Here is a 22,050-nt window from a genome sequence, read left to right as displayed (position 1 = left end):
TCTTCCTCCATCTCGAGGGCATGCTTCTGCCTCTCTTTTATCCTTAACCCTATCCTTCTCTTGGGAAGAGGAGTAATTATTCCCATTGTGCAAACAAGTAAAAGCTGCTAGGAAGTTGAAGACCTTGCATTCAACCCAGTTCTCTCTGACTCCAAATCCCACACTTAGCTACTGTGCCTCAGTGCCACCAGATCTTAGCTTCTCCATGTTTAGTTCAGTAATTTCTAATTGAGCTCTTCAGATCCCAAAGGGAACCATGAAGCTAGAAGTAGAAGTCTTAGGAACTATATCTTCGGTATTTCAAAAATTGTAGGGGGAAATCCTACATTTAACTGCATCAGGGCAGAATTGTGTTAGCTGTTTTCCTTCTGTGGTAACCTAATTTGTCAGTTTTTTTTTAATTCATACAAGAAAACTAAATATTCAAACTGTTTTTTGTTAGACAAAGAGTTTCAAATTCTGAATTCTCTAGGGGTCCTTGGTGATGAAAAGATTGTGAAATATATTCGAATCCAAAACCCACAAACTTATGGGGTCACTAGCTAAATCTAGCCTAAGTATATGCTTTGTTTTCTTCATAAAGTATTTTTTCAGCATATTAATTACTGACCAGAATTTACAAATTGAAAGATTTAACATCAAAAAACAGATTTTTTTTCAGTTTCTTTTGAAAATTCAAATTTTCTAGCAGTTCTTGACCTATGTTTATCTATAACATTGACCAGTCCTTAAATGGGGTGTGTGCTTTCTGATTTACCAGACTCCACCTGGCCCAGTTAATTCCCTGCATTCATTCATATTCCCTACCAGGCCCCTAGAAGCATTTAAGTCCATGATACCTTGGCTAATTCCATCTCCTCATTTTGTTGCTTGATTATAGGGTTAAACCCTATAAGTGTGTAATCACTCACACTTTTTGTACCCTATACAGTTTTGTGTCTTGGGCTTCTTCTTATGTTGTTATTTAAAGATCTTTACGCAAACTTTTCAGTTTGGCTCTACTGTACTTTGAGAACAAGTGCCACATTCTCATTAATTCATTCTCATTATTGTTTGAGGGGCTAAGAATACAAACAAGAGTAAAATGGAGCTCGTACCCCGAGAAAGGTCATGTAGTCTAGCCTTGTTTCTTTTAAATTCATGAAAGTATTTAGGACCCTGATAAGTACCAAGTGCATTTTCTAGACCTGCATGCTATAGTACTGTGATAAGAGCATGGAGTTGGTGTCAGAAAGAGCTAGGTTAAAGTACTAGCCACCATTTATTGTCCGTGTAAGCAATTTATGTAAGCTTCTCAGTTTCAGCTCTGTTGTCTCTAAAATGGGGATGATCATATTGCCTGTGGGGTAAAATGAATGACCGGGTGCTCCTAAGGGGTTAGACACAGTGCTTACCATTTAATAACTGCCAGGATATGGTAACTCTCACTACTAAGGCTAGACATGCAGTTGGCATATCAATTAATTAATGTTTGTTGAATTAACAAGTGAATGGGTAGAATAAATTGAATGTAAGGAAGTAAATGTGTTTAAATAAGTAAATAGCTGTTAAAGAACATGTCACCAAAAGTATCTCTAGGAGACCTGGAGACCACAGATTTTTGATGACTTTGAGTGCTCTGGTTTTGAGGAGACTATAGGAAGCAGAATCAGCACCCAAAGCTCTTTAAAACAGATTTATAAGCTTGCCTCTGTGGAATAATGTCAGCCCACTTTCATGTAAGTTGATGTAAAGTTGAGAAGAGAGGAATAAATTTCTAATAATCTTGCAAGGTAGAGTCATACTCATTGTTTTTAGAGTAGACTCAGGACTTCAAAATTTGCCTGTGGGCTAGATCCCTGATAGAGCAGGTTGGTATTATCTTTATGAAGAATCATCCCAGCTACTAAGACGACCGCTGGGATGGGAAAAAGCATTAGACTATTTTCCTGGGGGTCTTGGACTGCTTCCCCTTTTTACAGCCTTGAGGGACAAGGAAGAGGGGAACTAACTTATTTACTCTGTGCCACCAGTGTCTCATTTAATCATTACACTGATTCCCTGAAATAGTTTACCATTCAGATGACAAAACTGAAGCTCAGAGCAATGAAGAAACATGTTCCAGTAAGTTAAGAGGCAGAACCAGAACGCTGGCTCTTTCCATATCTCCTTATAGCTTCTTGAAGCCAACCTTACCACCTCTGAGCTTTCATATTGCCCGTCAACCCCGTCCTCATCCCCGCTCCCAAAGGAAAACTCAAGTAAAGGACAGCAAAATGGATTTACTGAGTGAACACACACCATCCACTTTCTTATTCCCTTTCAACTCATGTTTATTAAGCACCTTTATTATGCCAGGCACAGCTCTTGTTGCTGAGGATACAGAGTGAACAAGACTGATGAGATCCTTTCTCTGTTGGAATTTAATTCTAGTGGGAAGAGATAGACAAAAAACTAGTAAACCACTAAATGAAGAAAATAATTTCAGATAGGAGTGTAGAAAGGAAATGAAACCAAGTGATTCGATAGAGAAGAGCTAGGGAGAAGAAGCTGCTATAGATAAGGGGTTCAAAGAAGGGCTAACGAGGTCACTTTTGAGCTGATACCTGACTGAGCAAAGGAGCCAGCCAAGCAGAAATGGGCCTGGCAAGCATTATAGGCAAAGGGAATGGAAGTTCAGACTTGAGGCCAGCTGCTGGTGACAGTCAGGGGAAGACCACTTCACCTTTTAGACTTTTTTTTAGTGTAATGTGCCCAATAATAGAGCATGTTTCTGATTTATATTCTGAGTAATATTACGTTATTTGGCATTACAGTTTTTCTGGATATTTTGGCAGCAGAGTTAGTAATCTGTCTTCAGAGAGGCTGTGGTCTATACAAATCATGGAGACAAGCTGGTTTTATAAGAAGAGGACATGAGAGTTTACGTGTTTCCTGGCAAAAAAACCCAAAAAGAACCAAAAAAAAAAAAAAAATATATATATATATATATATATATATATATATATATATATATATATATATCTTAGGTTCAGCCTGAGGACCTTACACACTGTTCATTTAAGGATGGTAAGGATCCAGATATGGCAGAGTCAGCAGGAAGCCTCCAGAAGCCATAGTCACAGAGACAGAACTCAGACACCTAGGAAGGGAGCTGCTGGATGGTATGAACATTTATTTTGGTGCCAAACAGCATTATTCCCAAGATGCCTTTGGTTATCACAAGGGTAAATTCTAACAGCAAAGAAGAAAATAAAATTATTTTTGTGTAGATAAGTATGGACTAAAATAACACAACAAAAATTAATTTAGGAGGCAGGAATAGGGGAATGTCATGAACTCAAACTGAATCAAGTGGAATAACTCAAAATGATAAATCACTGCCTAGACCTGTGCTTTCCCAGCCTAGATATCCTGAAAATAATAACAGGAATTAGAAAGCTATTTGCAGTCTTTCAAAAATGTGAATGGGTAATAAGACTACAGGCTATAGTTTACTTCATGCCCTTTCAGGTCTTTCTTTTGTTGACTTATTCACTATTTCAACAAATCCTTAATGGGTTATCTACTGTATGCCAGGTATTGTGACAAGTGCTACGAATTTTTTTTTAAATGGCTAAGATAGGGATCCTTGCTATTGAGATATTTTAACCATCTGGTGGAGCAAAGAGACAAGTAAATGGATCATTACAAAGCCATGCAACACATACCAACAGAGAGGTTATGGAGTGCTTTGAGAAGTCCAAAGGGTGGGAGAAATGTGAGGGGTAGGTCTTGGAAAGCTTCCTAGAGGAGATATTACTAAACCTGAGTTTAAAGGATGCATATAAATTAGCCAGACGGGTCCAAGGGAATGAAATTCTTGGCACAGGAAAGATCATGTACTTATATAGAGGGCTTTTAATTCCCCAGAGTACTTAATGCATTATATCAGAACTGTGTTTAGCTTTGAGTAACAGAAAACTCTGGTATCAGTAGCTTAAACAAAGAAAGGTTTATTTGTTGCACATAAATAAGTTTGGAAGGAGGTGACTGCTGGTTTGGTTCAGTGGCTAATGATGTCAGTACTGCCATGTGCCTCTGAGACTCCTTGGGCTTTTTCTTTGTGCTGGTTGCCTTATGACTGAAAAAGGGCTTCAGCTTTGGGTGTCATATCCCTGTTCAAGCATGAAGAAGGGGTCAGAAGGAGGGCCATGTCTGTACTAATCGGAAAAAATAAACGCTTTCCAAGCAGACAGCCCCCACAAACAACCAGAAAACTTATCCTTCAACTGGGCTCCATATACCCATCCCCCTCCAGCGCAGTGCAGGCTTGGTTATGTAAATATTTAACCCTTCCACACTCCAGAGCAGAAAGCAGCAAGGGGAGCAAGTTGGGAATGACTAAGTGGGCCAACCAGTAGTGTCTGCCAAACATTTTATTTAATTGCTCTTCATAATAAGCTCATGCAGTAGAAGGCAGGTGTTATTAGCTCTGCTTTATAAAAGAAGAAATTGAGATGTGGAGAGGTGGATGATGCCTAAAAATCACAGAACAGTATGTTTATTTAGTGATAACAAAAAAAATAAAAGTCAGTGTCGACTGTATGCTCATTATATACCAGATGCTAGCTGAGCACTTTATGTATGACCTCTCCTTTCTTCCTCGTGCAGCCCTGTGAGGCAGCTCTCTTCACTGTGTGGGTGAGAAGTCTAGGTATTGACATACCTAAGGGGATGTTGACACAACTGGCCCAGGATCACACAGCTCGAATATACAGAGCCAGGATTCAAAGCTCAGTTCTCCAGGATGTCAGCCTGATGCCCTTCTTGCCTCACCTACCCTATCATAACTTTCTCCTTGTGGATCCAGTGAATGTGCCATCTCACTGACATTGCCCAGGGCCCTTGAAGCCGCCTCATCCCATGCCCCTATTACTCCTTTTAATTTATTTGACCCACTCCTGTTTCTTCATCATTGCTTTTATGGACACAGAATCCAGCAACACATTATTTCAAATGTCCTGCCATTATGAATGCATTTCCTTTCATTGTAATAGCACCAGCTGTAATGAATACATTTTGTATCTGTGCAGATGTCACTAGTGTTTTCTATGCCCTATTCTAATTTATGTTGGAAAATGAATACTTAAAGTATTGCCCAGGCTCCCATTACTCCAGAGAAAATGAGGAACGTCCTGTGTGTGTGCATATGTTTTTGCATTCATGCAACAGAGAAAATTTTTGGATCAGAATGAATTGTGTGCCTGAAGTGGGAGTCTGGCCCTTTCCTGGAAGGGCACATTGGAAGGAATATGCTATGCACATCAGCGAACCTGTGAAGCAGGTTTCCTTAGGAATGGAAGGTCTTACTTCACGGGCACAGATTACAGTCAGATGTCCTTAGAAAGGCAGGAAGGAAAGCCTTGCTGATGGATCCAGGTTTGGGGGCACCCCGAGATCATCTTATCTTCATGTGCACAGCCAGGAATATTGATGTGCTTGGTACCAGCAGATCACCCCATCAGTGAGCCACACACAAGCACAGCCTTTTCAATGCTGAGGGTTAATAGTAGGACAGGCCAACCAGGGAGCAGCATGTGCTCAGTTTGGGATTAGATATGTGACCTGATCTTTATGGTGAGAGTCTGTCTGTGACATAGAGGGGGATGGTAATAGACACAGAATCTGAAATGCCAGATTGTGGTAGAATCTAGCCCCTTTGTGGAGAAGGGTTGGGGCACTCAGCTGTCCAAGAAATGGCGTCTCCTCTGTTTGAAACAATGTGTAGGTGATAAGGCTCTAGACATTGAGCCTGTCTTGGAAGATGTCTTTTTAGATATATCTGTGCTAAACATATCCTTTCCAAGGCTTGGGGTATCAGCAGTTAAAGGCTGCCTGGAAGATAACCTGTGAGGCCCAGTGTTATGAATCCTCATTCAAAGGTTGTGTGTATTAAAAAGAGGTGATAACGGTGGTTTGCAGAATGTAGGAGTATCCTAAATTTCCATAAAAACTTATATTTTTATACCATACCTATTCCAGCTAAGTCTTTTAAATATGTAGGAGTTGCCCCTTAATAAAAACTGGCTACCCAATTTAAGGTTACTGATTCAGTGATTGCAAGGCAAATTAAAGAAGGAATAGATGTTGCAAACTGAATTTAGAATGAGTATCTGTATGTGTGTATGCTTATGTGTTTGTAAACAGATATACACTATGCAGTATATTAGGGGGTCTGGAAATGTTTGTTTTTGCCTTTAACAAAAAAGGGCAAGTGAGATTTTTTCTAAAATTTGGCTTGAGTGAGAGCAAGATTTCTTTCTGCATCTCCAAGTGATCTTAAATTTCACCAGCTTTTTATTCCTGAAAATCTACTATCAAAAAACTAGACTGTAGAATTTTGCCGTCTGTCCTTTTCTGTTTCATAGGGAGTGCTTTTTCTTCTGAGTCTCTGGAGCCTTAATTTCTACAAAATGCATCACCTGACTCTTCTGTCAATATGTGAAAGACAGACTTGAAAGAACTCGTTTTCCCAAATCTACCTACAAATAAAAGCCAAGATAAGACCAGTGCAGTAACCTTAAAGAAGTTATTGTTCTTTGCTTCTTTCATGCCAAAAAGCTACTAGCACTTGACCTATACTGAAAATTCTACTATTTTACAGAAGGTTCTGTAAAACCAAATATACTGTTTGAGGGATTAGTTAAAACACAAATGAATCTAGCTCTGAACTGAATCTCTGAGTTCCACATTCTCCATTCTTGCACATTCAAACAATTATGGCTTGCTGTATCCTCTAAAAGAAAAACAGTCAAATAGTAAGAGAAAAATTGTTCACCATTTCCTGAGGGGCAGTGATTTGAAGCATAGTTTACTTTTGCCTTGGGTCAGGGTTTAGTCTTGCTTCAACTGAAGGAGTGCAGAAATGGGAATGCAGATAGAAACTTTGTCCCACAGCTATGGCTACAGGTTTCCGTAGACAGCAAAACATGTAGTTTACCACTGGAGCAGCTTTGAGTCAAAAGTACAGGAGATTTGGGGGTTCTGCTGTGGCTCAGTGGGTTAAGGATCCAACGTTGTCTCTACAGTGGCACAGGTTCAATATCCAGCCCAGTACAATGGTTAAGGATCTGGCATTGCCATGGCTGTAGTGTAGGTCACAACTGCAGCTCAGCTTTGATCCCTGGCCCAGGAACTTCCATATGCTTTAGGTGCAGCAAATAAATAAATAAAGAAGCAAGCAAGCAAGCAAGCAAGCACAGGCTATTAAAACCCACAGAGAACCTCTGGGTATTTGTGCCCCTTGGGGCTCAGAGTGAAGAGCAAGAGTGAGGACACAGTATAAGCCTGGTTCTCCTTTAGTTTGCTACTCCCTGTTCAATTAAGCTGGCTGGCAAGACAGGGAACCAGCCTGAACTGCCCTCTGGAGGAGCTGCCCATCTTAAGAGAGTTCCTCTGGCAAATGTGCCTTCAGGGGTCTGTATAACCAGAAGCAAAACCATTTGCATGAATTCATCCTACACATGTCTTTCGCCTCCTAAAATGCTCAAGGTTCGTGCCATATGTATATATAGCATAAGTTTCTAGTCTCTAAATAGCTGTGCTCTAAGATGATTGAACAGAAAGGGAGAGGACCAGCTCCAGAGAGAATATGGCTCTTTCTTTTCTCAACTCACATTTTCTGTGCTTTAAAAAAAAAAATTTAACCGTAGATAGCATGTATGCAATGAGAACAAGTTGATACTAAAACTGTGTATTTTCCAAAACTGGTTACCTAACAGAAATGACAGTCACAGCTGCTATTTATAAAGTATTTACTTTGTGCCAGGTAGTATATTAAGGACTTTAATCAGATGTCTTATTTAGTGTTCACAACTACTCTCTCTATTACATAGGTTTTAATGGACCCATTTTACAGATGAGGCTACTAAACTCAGAGAGGAAAGTGACTTTCCCGCGGTTACATAATCTGCTTATCTCAGAACTCAGTCCTTCCCTTTTAGATAGTTATTACCACCTAGAAGATTTAAGAAGGATTCCATCACAGACTCAGCCCACTTAAGATATATAGGTTTCCTCTTCCTTTAATCAGGTGGATAGGAAAAGCCACTGTGCTCTGTGGACCCCAGGAATAACAACAGATAGGTCAGAGTGATGCTGACCTGGCAGGAAGTCGCAACCCAGCATTCTCTTTGGTAGGAAGAACATTGGCTTTGCAGTCAGACAAACCTGAGCTTCAGACATGCTCAAGCCACTGACCTCTCTGAACCTCAGTTTTCATACCTGCCAAATGGGGAATCATAATGTCTTCTTCACAGAGAGATAGTCCAAATCAGATGAAAGATTATATAGTACCTATTTTAATGCATACTCGTTGAATAATTTTTTTAAAAATACGCAGTTGCTTAAAATGTCATTTTACTCTGTTTTAGCAAAAGGTTTCCTAGGCACCCCTGAAGTGTTTCGGCCCCAGCAGACAAGTGGTTGAAAGATTCATTGTTCTTCAGTTTCCCAAAAGAAGGCCCATTCTTTAGACCCAATTTTGCTTTTTATGGCCTGTTTCTCCCTTCAGGGTAGAGGGTGGGCTTCTGCTTTCCCTTCTGCCCTCCCTATCCTGTACCTCCCCGGAGTGTTCTCTCACCTCCCTTTGTGATTTCCTTAAGTGCTTTTAATGGCTGCTTGACACTGGAGAGATATTCCCAGCAGACACTCAATTTGTAATCGCAGCTTGTTGCTTGATGTGAACTTGTGGTTGACCTCTGGGAGGGCAGTAGGGACTGGAGGAGGGAGCTGGGCTCTGCTCCAGCAGAGCAAGACCATGGGTCCCCGAGCAGTGGGCAGGCAGCTGGAGGAGTGGCTCCAAAGGCTCCCTTCACACCTTTTGCACCTTTATCCAGTGTATCTGGGAGTATAATCAGTAGAGGATTATGGAATGGGTAAATGTCCACATTCTCTTTTTTTTTTTTTTTGTCTTTTTAGAGCCACATGTGCGTCATATCATATGGAAGTTCCCAGGCTAGGGGTCTATTCGGAAATGCAGCTGCCAGCCTACGCCACAGCCACAGCAACACAGGATCCGAGCTGCATCTGTGACCAACACCACAGCTGATGGCAACACTGGATCCTTAACCCACTGAGCAAGGCCGGGGATCGAACCCGCATCCTCATAGATACTAGTTGGGTTTGTTACCACTGAGCCACAACAGAAACTCCAACTGCCACATTCTTAAACAGCACCAACCAAGAACAAAATGAAAACAAAGATAAGCACATGTCCGCAGTGTCTGTGTTCTCTCTCTGAGAGGAGTGCAGTGCCCTTCCGAGCATCCTGCATACACTAGACCCAAGCAGTCGTTATCCCACGGTTTGCCCCACACCCCCACCCCCACCTGATGGGCACCCAGACTGTCTCCCACTTTTTGTAACCCTCTAATTGTGATTGTTTTCACCAAGGGGAAGGTGATTGAGGTACAGCAAATGCAGGGAAAAGGCAAAGCCCTTGTCTTCATTTCACACATCTTAGACCCAAACTGCTAGTCAGAGTTGTAAGTGATGAGTCATAGCACATGCCTTTGAGCTGCTGTTCACTGTCCAGGGGAGGAAAAGGCAAGCCTCAGAGCTTGCTAATAGGACCACAGAGATAGCTGTGGGGATCACTGCCAGGGAAATGAATTTCACATTACGTGCTTCGTGCCCAGTCTTATGTGACTCTCTTGAACATTTCAGGTGCTTTGCCCCAAACCACCCAGCCAGGACTGCCTAAAGAGACTCCCAGGACCCCCTTCTGTTCACAGCCTCTATCGGGGCTCTTCAGTCCTGCTCGCCTTGCACTCTTAGCCTTCCTGGACCTTTTGAAGTTGGGATTTTGTAATGAATGATCCTGTTTATGGACATGGCTCACTGCTTCCGTTGCCACCCCTCTGGTGGGCTCTGGCTCCAGCGTTGGCTCCCTGGCCATTTTTATGCATATTCTCTTAATTAGGCTGCTTCTAGCTCACCCAGTGTCACCAGCCTTCAGCGGTCTCCGTTTCTCCCACTCCCACTCCCCCGTGAACAGCGTAACTGCTAAAGGGGCCTGGGCCCTACGGGCAGGACCCAGACACTGAGGGTCTGAGAGGAGTGGAGAGTAGTCTCTGGGGACTGGAGGGTTGGCACAGCCTCGTGGAACATGTCGACTTGAAGGCTCATTATGATTTGAGCAGGGAAAGGATATCGATATTCCAGGCTGAAGCAAGAGAAGCCCTTGTTATGACTTGTTAACAGCTGTTAAAACCGTCAGTGTGAAGGAGGAGTTTAGAACTGGAGCTGCCACAGAGATTTAAGGATTATCTGTGGATTTCAGTGCTATTACTGTTCTTTACGGCGGGGGCTGGGGGAGTTGGAATGAGAGAGAAAATAAAGCTTCTGGTGTGGAGTTATGTCATATTCGTGGAGTCATTCTCCTCTCCTCCTGCAGACAATTTTCACATTCCTGTGTTGGGCCTAATTTGAGGATCTCATTTTGACCTCTAGCAAGAATGCCCATTCAAGCCACATTGTGACCATTCATGCTGTGCAGAATGAATAAGAGCTAAGTATGTGACCATCTTTTCTTTCACCAAGATCAGCGATTCTGGCCTTAGGGGCTGGGCCCCTTCAGTCAGTCTAACCCCATGTCCAAAGCCACGTCTTGCCATCCCCTTCAGTGGGCAGGAGAGGCATCCGAGTGGGTGCCAGAGTCCTTGGCCCCACCAGGCTCTGAGCACTGTCAGATCCTAGCGGCAGTAACGACATGGTAATCGTTCTTGTTCCTAGGGTGTGTTCACTAACCTCATTGTGGTGAACACTGCGCAGTATACACGCACATCAAAGTATGACATCGTATACCTTAAACTTACACAACATTATATGTCAGTGATGTCTCAATAAAGCTGGGAAAATAAAAAACTCAGACTTCAGAGGTTAGAGAAGTAGTTTGAGAAGGAATAGAGCTTCCTCTTTCCAGCTGAACGTAAAACAGGTAGTTCCACAGGCTTTTCTTAAACTCTTAAAACAGAATTACCATCTTTTTAATGTCTTTTTTTTTTTCTTTTTTGTATATATTTCAGCCAAGGGCCCTAAGACCAGTTTTTAGAAATGATGGCTTTATTGTCTCATAGCCAATGCTTTTTAATTTAAAAACAACCCCTAGAGGCATCTTCTCATCTTTTCCCCAAAGCATTTCGCTGAAATGTTTGTTTTGTCATTCCCTCCCTCCCACCCCCGTGCTGGGCTGAATGAAGACTCTGTGGCATGTTTTAAGTAGCGAGTGGGTGGGGAAAGCAGAAGGTCTGCGCAGTTTTTGTTACCATCTCACACCAGTGTTGAAGCGCTATCTTATACTGTCCTGTATAAAACTGAATTCTGATTACGACTCCGAATGCAGAGCCTGAGAGGGCATCTGATCCAGGTTGGGAGAAGGGAACAGAGCCATGTGCGGTTGCTTAATGAGCATTTACCACATGCCATGTGCTCTTACATTGGTGAAGAACTTGTGAGCCATTAACCTTGTTTTACTGATGAAGAAACTGAGGCCCAGGGAGTGAGTTTGGCCAGGGAGCCCAGGTAAAAAGTGGAAGGACTAGATTTAAGCCTTGGTTTCTCTATGCTCTTCCTGCTCCTCGCAGTCTGAAAGCCAGGGTTGAAAGTCTGGCGGTGGGGAGCCATCTAGGTTGCTGACAGATGCCCCTCAACTCCACCACCTTAGAGGGTGACTGGACCTTACTCAATAGAAGGGGAACATCTCCCTGGTGCCTGGTGGGGTGTTTGGATTGTCCACTCCGGCTGAGCTCCGTAAGTGGGCCAGTGGAGAATAGTGGCTTTCCAGGTATCATAAGTAAATCTTACAATATCTGATTTATGTTCTTCTGCAGATGGATGAAACAGGTCTGAAGTGGTAGGATTATTTCATTTGAGTGTCACAGCAGAGCTGGCTTCGGGAAAACATAGGAGGCAGGATGTCTTTAATAATCTTTATCTGCTTCCTTCAGCATCATGCGCTTATACCCTAGTCCCAGCCCTTTAAAGAGTATCAGTTCTTTTTCCCAGCAAAACTTAACCATCCGTCTCATCCCATCAGCTTCCTAGATGACAGCTGGCTAACCCAGAAACTCATCTGTGCTCAAGTGGTTTATGGTGATCCCATGGTCTCTTCATCTCGTAATAGCTACTGATTTTTAACTCCAGGGGTTCAGCCAAAAGTGCAGTGCCTTAGACTAAAGGAACAACTTTGATAAGGTCTTTAGACTTAATGGATTATGGAGAGATCTTTTGAATGTGACAGAGGCTGTGGCTTCTTTTTACAGGATGTCATGTTGGATATCTTGTTTCCTCCAGTGCTTAGGGCAGCCCTTTGATTCAGAGCTGTGGGCTTTGTTTAGTCTTGAGATTGGGTGGTGGCATGCAAAAGGGACGTAGACCTGTGCTGTTCAGTTCCTCTCTCCTCACTTTGTTTCAGCTCTCCTTTTTGGTGTGTTCATGTGTTTTGGGTCGTCTTCCTCTCTTCTGGCCAGACTAGTGCTCTCTCTCATCTGACAGCACTCAGCTGCAATCCAGGGAGAGCCTCTAGTAAGACTGGCTCAATGTGTATTGGATGTGATGTTCATCTCCTTGGCTGTCTGCATCTAGCAGCTGTCCTCCCACCTTGGGCAGATTCCTAAGTCCAGATTTGTCGGCTGCTGTGAGCCATTGACCTTGCTTTTGGAATATTAGGGATGGGGACAGCTTTCTTAATTTTTTTCTCCATTTCCTGGGGAGACTCATGACAAGAGCATTTACTGCAAGTGCAGGGATAGGACAGAGTAATAAACAGGCAGGGAACCAGGCCTCTATCTGTATGGTTCCCTTTCACAAACATCCTCTCCTAACTCGGTACAAGAAGTCTCCTTGTAGTTTCCTGTTTCTCTATTACAGAACCCTCTCAGTGTCCCCAGCATGGGTCTTAGACTCTTGGGCAAATAAGGACTCCTTGGCTCTGCTTGGAAGCAAGGGTCCACTCACTCCAGACGCCTCATGTCATTATACACTGACACCTGTATTCCTCTTCCAGGCTGTCTCAGACCTGTGCTGATGGTATAATCACATTTGAGCAGCCTGATGCCTGCTTTCCTTCCATGTAGGATTTACATTGTTACCACTGGGTGTTTGGTTTTCTTCCCCTTGAAACATCTGTTTGTGCTACCCTGGGGGTGTCACAGAGAACTCGTGCTGAATATTTTCAGCAGAGCCCATATTCACATCTTGGAGTGTCTGCAGTGTGGTAGACGCCATATGGAGCCCTGACACATTTCTCATCTCCTTTTCTTTCCCATCCACATCCCTGACTGTCTTCTTAGGAGACACTTCAAGCATGACCCATGAAGATAAGCATTAGGAGCTGCTGATGAGATTCCTTTTCTCTCAGTGTACCTCTCACACTTTACCTCTAGCTATTCTGAATTTTTCACAGCTCTCTGAACATGCCAGGCTGTTTCACATCTTCAAGAGTTTTTTTAAGCTGTTCCTTCCACCTGGCATGCCCTTCTTCTGGCCCCGTAGTCTTCTTGGAAAATACCAATCCACCTGTCAATAGTAATTGATAGTATTTTCTGACTCTATAGGTGGAATTTATCACTTCATCCTTTTGTCAAAGCACACAGGCTGCATTCTTTGCCAGACTGTGAGCTCCTATTTGATTCCCTTCTGTATTCCCATCACTGGTGTGTAGTGGGAGCTTAGCCACTGGGAGGTGAAAGAGAAGCAACTGACCTCAGGAAGAAGTAATTAAGAACAGTTGAAATTTGGTTGAGTGCTCATTACTTGTTAGTAAGTATGCTAAATATTTTATATCTGTTGTCTCATTTAATACTCACCAACTTTAAGAGGTACATCCTGATATTTTCCCCTTCCTGAGTTATCCCGCAACACACATGCACCTATCATTCTCTATCTCAGCATCCTGCTGTTTTCTTCATAATACTTTCTACTATCTGAAATCATTTGTTTACTTCATTACTAGCTGTCTTCTTTACTAGAAATTTAGCTTCGTGAAAACTGGACTCTGTCAGACTTGTACACTGCTATCATGCCAGCACCTGTTACAGTGCCTAATATATTGTGAGTGTTCAGTAAACACTTATTCACTGAGAGAATGAATGAATAAATAACTCCCTATTTCATAGATAAGGAGACTAAGACTTAGAGAGGTTAATTAGCTTTGCCAAAGTCACACAGCTCAGAAGGGCTTGGATGGGAATTCCGGTCCTACTCTGAAGTGGACCCTCCTACCATGTTACAGTGCCTCCTTTAGGAATGCTCCCAGCAGACAGATTTTGGTGCTCCTAGGAGAAAAGTCTGCTTTCCTGCCGGACCAGGTTTGTGCCTTGAAGGTCAGCCTTCTCCCCCTTTCACTTTGCCAGCTAAGTCCCTTCTCCTAGGCCAAGGCAGAATGAGAGAGACACAGTGTGCTGGCCACCAGACACTGACACTGAGTGCCAGGCATCTTGTCAAACACGGGAGGTAAATGGTGAATGAGAAACAGATTCAGCCTCTAAGGAGTTCACATGGCAAAGACTGACATTTATAACATAGCTAAGCTAAGGCGTGCTGATTCCTGAACCCCTGGAGGCTGCAAGGGAAAGCAGCATCTGTCAGACCACCTTCCTCACTGGCTCCCTGAAGGCAGACAAGGGGGCATTATCTCGACTTAGCACCAGTTTTATTCTCTGGTGGGGTAGAAGGAAAATTGGCTGGAGCCCTGAATGATATTTTCTATGCACCCTATGTAAAAGAGTGAGACCTGGGTGCCTCTCACCTCAGGACAGATGGAATTGCAATTGAAAGTGGTGTCTAACCCAGGGAGACTGTCCTAAGGCCAGGATACGTGGTAGGTGGGGCTTGACAGCAGGCCTTCTGCATGACTTTGCTGGAGCCCATAAGAACCAAGGTGAGATCTGAGGGCAATGGCTGACTTGTTGCCAGGTTGCTGTAAGAAAGTCACAGACTGGTTGTAGTTGAGAAAAACGGGAAAAATCTGGCTGTAACTTTTTTTAAAAGAGATTATTGGGATCCCCTTCAGCAGGAGGGTAATTTTGTTTTGTTTTGTCTTTTTGCCATTTCTTGGGCCACTCCCGTGGCATATGGAGGTTCCCAGCTAGGGGTTGAATCGGAGCTGTAGCTGCCAGCCTACGCCAGAGCCACAGCAAACTCGGGATCCGGGCCGCGTCTTCGACCTACACCACAGCTCACCGCAACGCCAGATCGTTAACCTGTTGAGCAAGGGCAGGGACCAAACCTGCAACCTCATGGTTCCTAGTCGTATTCGTTAACCACTGCGCCACGACAGGAACTCCGGGTAATTTTTTAGTACTTGGTTTAGAGTCTGATTTTGTTGAGACCTTGGAAAGTTTTTAGCGATCAGCAGAGATCACCACTTATGCTACTGGTGATGAGGCATTACCAGTAACCTGACTAGATAAATGCAGCCATAGCTGCCTTCACTCAGCCTGGCATCCCCCATCCATGATTAAAAGCAAGGGCAAACTCTGCCAGCTGTGGGACTGGGACTGTCACTGCATTTCTCTGCTTCTTACTGTTTTCTTCTATAAAATGGAGTGGTAATGCTGTTATACAGGGTTATTATTATGAAAACTGAATGTGAAAATGTTGAAGTGATTCATTCAGAGCTTAGCAAATAATTATAGCATCCATTTAGTGAGTACTTAGAGGTATCAATAGCCTCATTTTACAGATGTGGAAACTTTAGTTTAAAGAGGCCTCTCACCCAAGGTTGTACTGCTGAATGTTGAAATGACGTTGAAGCCATGTCTCTGATTCTTAGTGATGCTCTTTTCCACTGCCCATCAGTATCACCACAGACTAGCCCAACTCACACTCCTGGATCCACACCTCAGCTTTCGTTTCATCTGAGGGAAGGAGAGGAGCAGTAATTAAGCACCCTGTCACTTCTACCTTGTCCTGACAACTCTGTCCCTTCATAGACCATCAGAGTGAGGGATGAATGGTTGAAGTATTGGAATCCAAGCCTGCCTTGAGTACAGCTCACAGCTGGATTGCAGAGGGCTGCACCCTGCCAAACAGGCAGCTGTTTGGTAAGGAAGATGAGAAAATTCCTCATGGAGGTGCATTGGTGCTTCAAGTTTCCTTGCTTGGCAAGGGCTGGATATGAACTTACTTCTGCTTTGCCCTCAGTGCCTTCATTGTCCATCACACAGACACACATCCTTTACCAGTAAGGCTTAGTCATTTGTAAGAGTAATCGTCATTTTTGATACAGTGTTTTAATCCACACCTGGTCCCCCGGTGCTTATATGTACCTGGTGATTGCAGTGAGAGTTAGAAAAAAATGGAGCCAGGGCTCACCTGTAGAGTAAGCTGTCCGTGAGATTCCCACGCAGTATCTCTAAGACCAGCAAGTTGCCCACAGTTTGCCTAGGAAGACTTGGAATGTTTCTAGAACAGTAATTCTTTATGGGGTTATTGTGATCATTCACTCATTCCTTCATTCAAAAAAAATCATGTTGAGGTTTCACTGGTACCAGGCACATGATCAGGTACTAGTGATACAGCAGGAAACAGAATAGTCAAGGACCCTTACATTCCAAAACAGCTTTAGATAGCGATTGGTGCTGTGAAAACAATACAACAGTCTGACATGATAGCACAGCGGTGAAGTGGCTGATCTAGGTAGCTTGGTCAGGGAAAGCCTCAGAGAAGGTGACAGTGGAGCTGAGACCTAGGTGTTAAGGAGCAAATCATTCCAGGCTGTGAGGGGAGAGCTTTTGAGACCTAACAGCAAATGCAAAGGACTTAGGGCAGGAATAAGCTCTGATTATTTGAGGGGCAGAAAGAAAGCCAGTATAGCTGGCAAGTGGCATGAAATAGGTTAGAGAGGTAGGCATGTAAGGATTTGTAAGGGCCATGAGCTTTATCCTAAGGCTATAGGAAGCCATCGAAGGATTTTTAAGTGGAACAGTGACATAATCTGTTGCACATTTTTAAAAAATAGTACTCTGAGTGCAGTTTGAAAAACTAAACAGTAATGTAGTAAGAACAGAAGTAGGAAAACTAGTCAAAAGTCAATTGCAGCAGTTCAGGCAAGAGCTAATGGTGGCAGTGGAGCAGAGGAATGGGCAGACGGGAAGTGAAGTGGGGTGGGCAGAGCTTGCTGGTGGACTTAATGGGATGGGGAGATGGTGCTTCTAAGATTTTGAGAACAGTGTTTAGCATACAAAGCACTCGATAAATTACAGCTGTTGACTACTGTTATTAGCCAGCAGCCTAGTATCAGATACCAGGAGAATAAGATTGAGAGGCAGTCTTGAACCCATTCAAGTGACAGAATGATGCCTACAGGGCATGTGTGACAGCAGTGTTAGCGCTTCTCTTTTGCTAATAAATGGCATTCCTAGGGAAAATGGGGATGGCCGGTATGAAGGTATATTCAAGAATCAGAAACTGACTTTGAGTTAATCTCACTGCCATCAACTCACTATATGACTTTTAGCCTCTTTTTTAGCCTTGATTTTTTTCATCTATAACTATGAAGTGTATTGAGCACTTTCAAGGTTCCAGGTTCCACGTCAAGCTCTCTATATGTCCAGCACTCTTTCTGTGTATTAACCTTCATCTAATCCTTCCAACAACTCTTCCTGGTAGGCACTAGGTTGACCTCCATTTCCATGTACGAACTTTGAACTCAAAATCCCACAGCTGGTAAATGGCAAAGCTGTGACTCAAGCCTAGATGTTTCTAACTCTTAACTCTACATTCATAACCCTCTGTGATGTGAGAAGTAGTTCCTGAGAGTTGCCATGCTTCCAGTTTCCAACTTTCTGCAACTTCCGGACCTTGATTTAAGGTCCCTGTGGGATACAAAACTACTGAGAACTAATATGAGGCACTTAAAAAAAAAAAAAGCCTACTACTCACATAGAGATTAGAGATGAGTGTCAAGAGCATATTCATTTATTGATTCTTTTTCCTTTCTCCCTTTGGTAACTTGTAGGATACAGCAGCTGAAGCAACAGGAAATTTGAAGTTTAACATTTTATTAAATCTTATGTTGAAGATTTCTGTGGAAGGAAACTGCTGGAGAGAGATTGGTTTTCCATTATTCACTTGCCAAGAAAAGATAAGGAAACTGGGTCGGGTGGATTTCCTGAAGGTGCAGGAAGCAGAGAAGGAAAACCCTTGGGCTATTTTCTGCTTCTAACCCTCCGCTTCCTAGAGTTGCCTGAGCCCTAATAGAAGGCTTGGAAAGGTTCCTTTCAGCCCTCACCACAGGAGGTCGTCAGTTCAGTGAAATCCAGCAGCAGTGGGGAAGAGAAGGGAGGTTGGGGAAGGCCAATGAAAAGGGAAAGTGTACAGCCACCATGGTATTTTCCTCTTAAAGTTCAACAGGAAACCAAGTAATAACATAGAAGTTATTTCAGAGGAGAAGCACGTGCACACTCTCATCCCCACAGATACTTCGAAACTGCCCCATGTTGACAAGGGTGTGGGGAAAATGGGCATTCTCTACCTGCATGAATAACGATTGTAAATCAAGACAAGATAACTTCTGGAGGGCAGTTTAACAACAACATATCAGCTACTTTAAAAAATACTTATCCTTTGCTTGTTTGAGAAATATCTGATTCTAGGACTGGAGCAGGAAATATAGAATGAGCCTGGGGCATTTTGTAGTGCCAGGAAGTAAGGAGGTCCTCCCAACAAAACTCAGAACACAGCTTACATTGATGAGGGTATGTCAGGGGCCATCAAGAGTGAACTAAGAGAGCTCTCAAAGGCCAAAGCTGAACAATTTGAGCAATGAAATCAATTAAGTAGTATTGAATTATAACCCAGAGTATAAAAATAAACATCCCTGAGTCCATACTAGTATAAATGAATGATCAAATAAATAAGTGAAGGAGAAGAGACAAATTTCATGTTCAGAATTATTTCAGATAGTTTGTGTAGGTACTCTACCTTCAACCAGAAGGAGCATGACTCCTCATCCCCTAGGTCTGGTTGCTCATCATGACTTCTTTCCAAAGGGTACAGTATATAGAGGGGCAAAAAAGAGTAACTTTACGGTGGATAATCCTTAACAGATACTACCCCAGCCAGGTGATCAAGGTCAGGTCATATTCATAGCATGTGCCCTTAGTACAGTGTGAAGATGGTGCTTTACCTTTAAAGTGTTTACTTCTCAAGGCCCGTAACCATGGCCTAATCATGCAAAAAGCATCTGACGAATCCCAAATGAAAGATATTCTACAAAATACCTGGCCATTGCTCCTCAAAACTGTCAAGGAAGGTCATCAAAAATATGAAAATCTAAGAGACTGTCGTAGCCAAGAAGAGCCTAAGGAGACCTGATGACTAAGTATAAGGTGGTATCATGGGCGAAATCTGGAACAGAAGAAGGACATTGGGGAAAAAACTAAGACAATCTGAATGAAACACAGACTTGAATTAATACTGGTGTACCAATACTGATTCATTGTAACAAATTCAGTACCCTAGTGTAAGGCGGTAAAGTAAAGAAACTGCATATTAGAACCCTCTGTACTATCTTTGTTATTTTTCCCTCCTCGGAAATAATTAAGGATGAACATGGATGTGTGTCACAGAGGAGTAGGTAATAGTGAAAAGGCAGAAATAATTTAAATGTCCAGCATTAGGTATGGTAAATCCATACAACTTAGTCATGAATCTTAATCTTACAGAAATCTATTTCTTGACTGAGAAAAGTATTCATGATTGATAGTTGGGTGGAAAAAAAAGAAGTGGATTATGAAAGAATATACCTGTGAGGTATATTCATCTGTACCCCTCCTATGCATGTATATTTTTGCATATGCACAGAAGGGATATAAATGAGTGTATTTCAGTGTGTTAATGGTGATTCTCACCAGGGATAACACTATGGATTTTTTCTTTTTATAGAAGTAATACTTGTTTGTTATCGAAAGTACAGATCAGTAAAAGAAGAAAAAGTTACTTTATGAATTTAAAAAAAAAAAGGACTGGGAATGATTCCATTATAAATTCAGCAGCAGCAGTAACAGAAGACTCAGTCTTATGAAGGAGTTCTGAGAGCAGATGGAATACTGGCAGCTAACAAGCCTGCCTGTTACTTCTGTTCAAGTGTCTCCATCCTCCATAGAAACAGGCCACCACCCAGCCCCTGTGGACTCTCGCACTCCACCTGTAAAAGCAGTGAACAGGCTGCAAGGTGCATGGAGATCAAACTTAGCGTTTAGTGGTCACTGTGGGGACCTGTGGCTGCCCTGAAGCCCCCAGGCTCTCTCAGAGCTGCCTACATAGATCTGTGGTGATGTAGGCAGCTGTGAGGGTGGAGAGACAAACCCGGTGTCTGTTTCCTTCTCCTTCTATAGTAATCCTACCTTTATCTTGCTTTTTTTTTTTTGCTGTTTCTTTGGGCCGCTCCCGCGGCATATGGAGGTTCCCAGGCTAGGGGTCGAATCGGAGCTGTAGCCACTGGCCTACGCCAGAGCCACAGCAACGCGGGATCCAAGCCACGTCTGCAACCTACACCACAGCTCATGGCAACTCCGGATCGTTAACCCACTGAGCAAGGGCAGGGACCGAACCCGCAACCTCATGGTTCCTAGTCAGATTCGTTAACCACTGTGCTACGACGGGAACTCCGTATCTTGCATTTTTTTATCTTAAAAAATAACTTGCATGTACCTTCCAGCTCATTACGACAACCTTTGGAGGTAGATACTGCTACTCCATTTTTCAGGTAAAAAAAAACGGAGCCTCAGAGACCTTAAATGGCTGTCACATATTGTCTGGGTAACCAGGGCTCAGAAGACCAGCTTTATGTCTCTCCTCTTACATGAGTGCAGTGTCCTATCTAAGGGTTCCGGAGACTGCATAATCTAGATCTACCATTTACATGCTGTGTTCCTCAAGCAAGTCATGTAGCTTCTCTTGACCTCAGTGTTCCCATCTGTAGGATGAAGATAATAATACCTATCCTAAAGCTACTGTTGGGGTTTAGTGAGATTGCATGTATAAGTTGCTTAGCACAGTGCAGAAATCATTAAGTGAGTCATTAGCAAACAGTGGTTATTATTGAAGAAGAAACGGTTCATGGGATAAAGTGTCATGTGATCTGGAGAGAGAAGAGCCCTTCTCCCTGTTTCCTGTGACTTGCGAAGGAAGATGGAACAAGGCTGGTGCCATCTTAGACTTTAAGAACCACAATGGGGAGTTCCCTGGTGGCACAGTGGATTAAGGATCTGGCATTGTCACTGCTGTGGCTTGAGTGGCAGCTGTGGTACTTAAGTTCGATCCCTGGCCCTAGAATCTCTTCATGCTGCAGTCATGGCCAAAAAAAAGAGCCACAATGAATTGAGAAATCATGGGCTTTCTGCCCATACTAGAGCTTACTGTGCTAGGGTCTGTACTAGATATTGATCAAGCCATACTATTCATCAACCTGGTATCTGGGCCCAGCCAGAAAAAGAGGCGAAAGAACTTGGAATGTCGAGGTCAGCCTTCAGCTTGAGCTGGAGAGGAATGGGGAAAGAGAGAAGTGCACAGGAAGCAAGAGAGGAAAAAAGTGTAAATGAACACTAATTAATTAGCTCAGCAAATGTGTAAGTCAGAATTTTCATTTATAACGTGAAGCATCCTAATTTCCCAGCTGAGAAAACTGGGTCCCAGAATCACACAGCAGAGCCAGAATTAGAACTCTGAAGTCCTCTCATGTTTTTCTCAGTTAACTCAGGATAAGCTGAGGACATTTTACTTTAGTTTGTATTTATATATCTTTTAAACCTTATACTTATGTTCCTTAAAATTAATTTGTATTAGTTCTACACATAGCAGCTAAATATATAAGTTCTTATTCCTTAACCTCCTCACTTTCAGCCCAGGCTGTTGAGACAGGTGACATGGGAGACAAAAGTGTCAGTTCTGCTCTTGTCTAGTGGAGGAGTGTTTCTGGATCTGGGTATTTGGCCCACCCCCACCTCAGGCTGGGCTGATCGCACACTTCCTGAAACTGAGCACCACAGTCTCAGGTGATGAATGGAGACTTCCCAGTTAGTT

At 43.0% G+C, this 22,050-nt stretch overlaps 1 protein-coding gene across 10 annotated transcripts in view; it reads left to right on the top strand.

Annotated features, from left to right (window-relative positions):
* TRIM44 (tripartite motif containing 44) overlaps positions 1-22,050 on the top strand; it is a 112,181-nt gene that overhangs the window by 73,571 nt on the left and 16,560 nt on the right. Inside the window, exon 5 of one of the 10 annotated variants that reach the window (XM_005660994.3) lies at positions 17,984-19,961. The exons of the other annotated variants lie outside the window; for them this stretch is intronic. Within the exon in view, the coding sequence (XP_005661051.2) occupies positions 17,984-18,014 (31 nt within the window). The 3' untranslated portion in view covers positions 18,015-19,961. Of the gene's footprint in view, positions 1-17,983; positions 19,962-22,050 lie in introns of those variants that run through there. 10 annotated transcript variants of the gene reach the window in all.

This window comes from Sus scrofa, chromosome 2 (genome assembly GCF_054392235.1).
Source record: "Sus scrofa isolate SSC_HxYL_T2T_F1_AM1 chromosome 2, Sscrofa_HxYL_maternal_Yorkshire_Landrace_v2.0, whole genome shotgun sequence".
NCBI lineage: Eukaryota > Metazoa > Chordata > Mammalia > Artiodactyla > Suidae > Sus > Sus scrofa.
The sequence above is the reverse complement of the archived record's forward strand: the minus strand, read 5'-3'. Positions and strand labels throughout refer to the sequence as shown.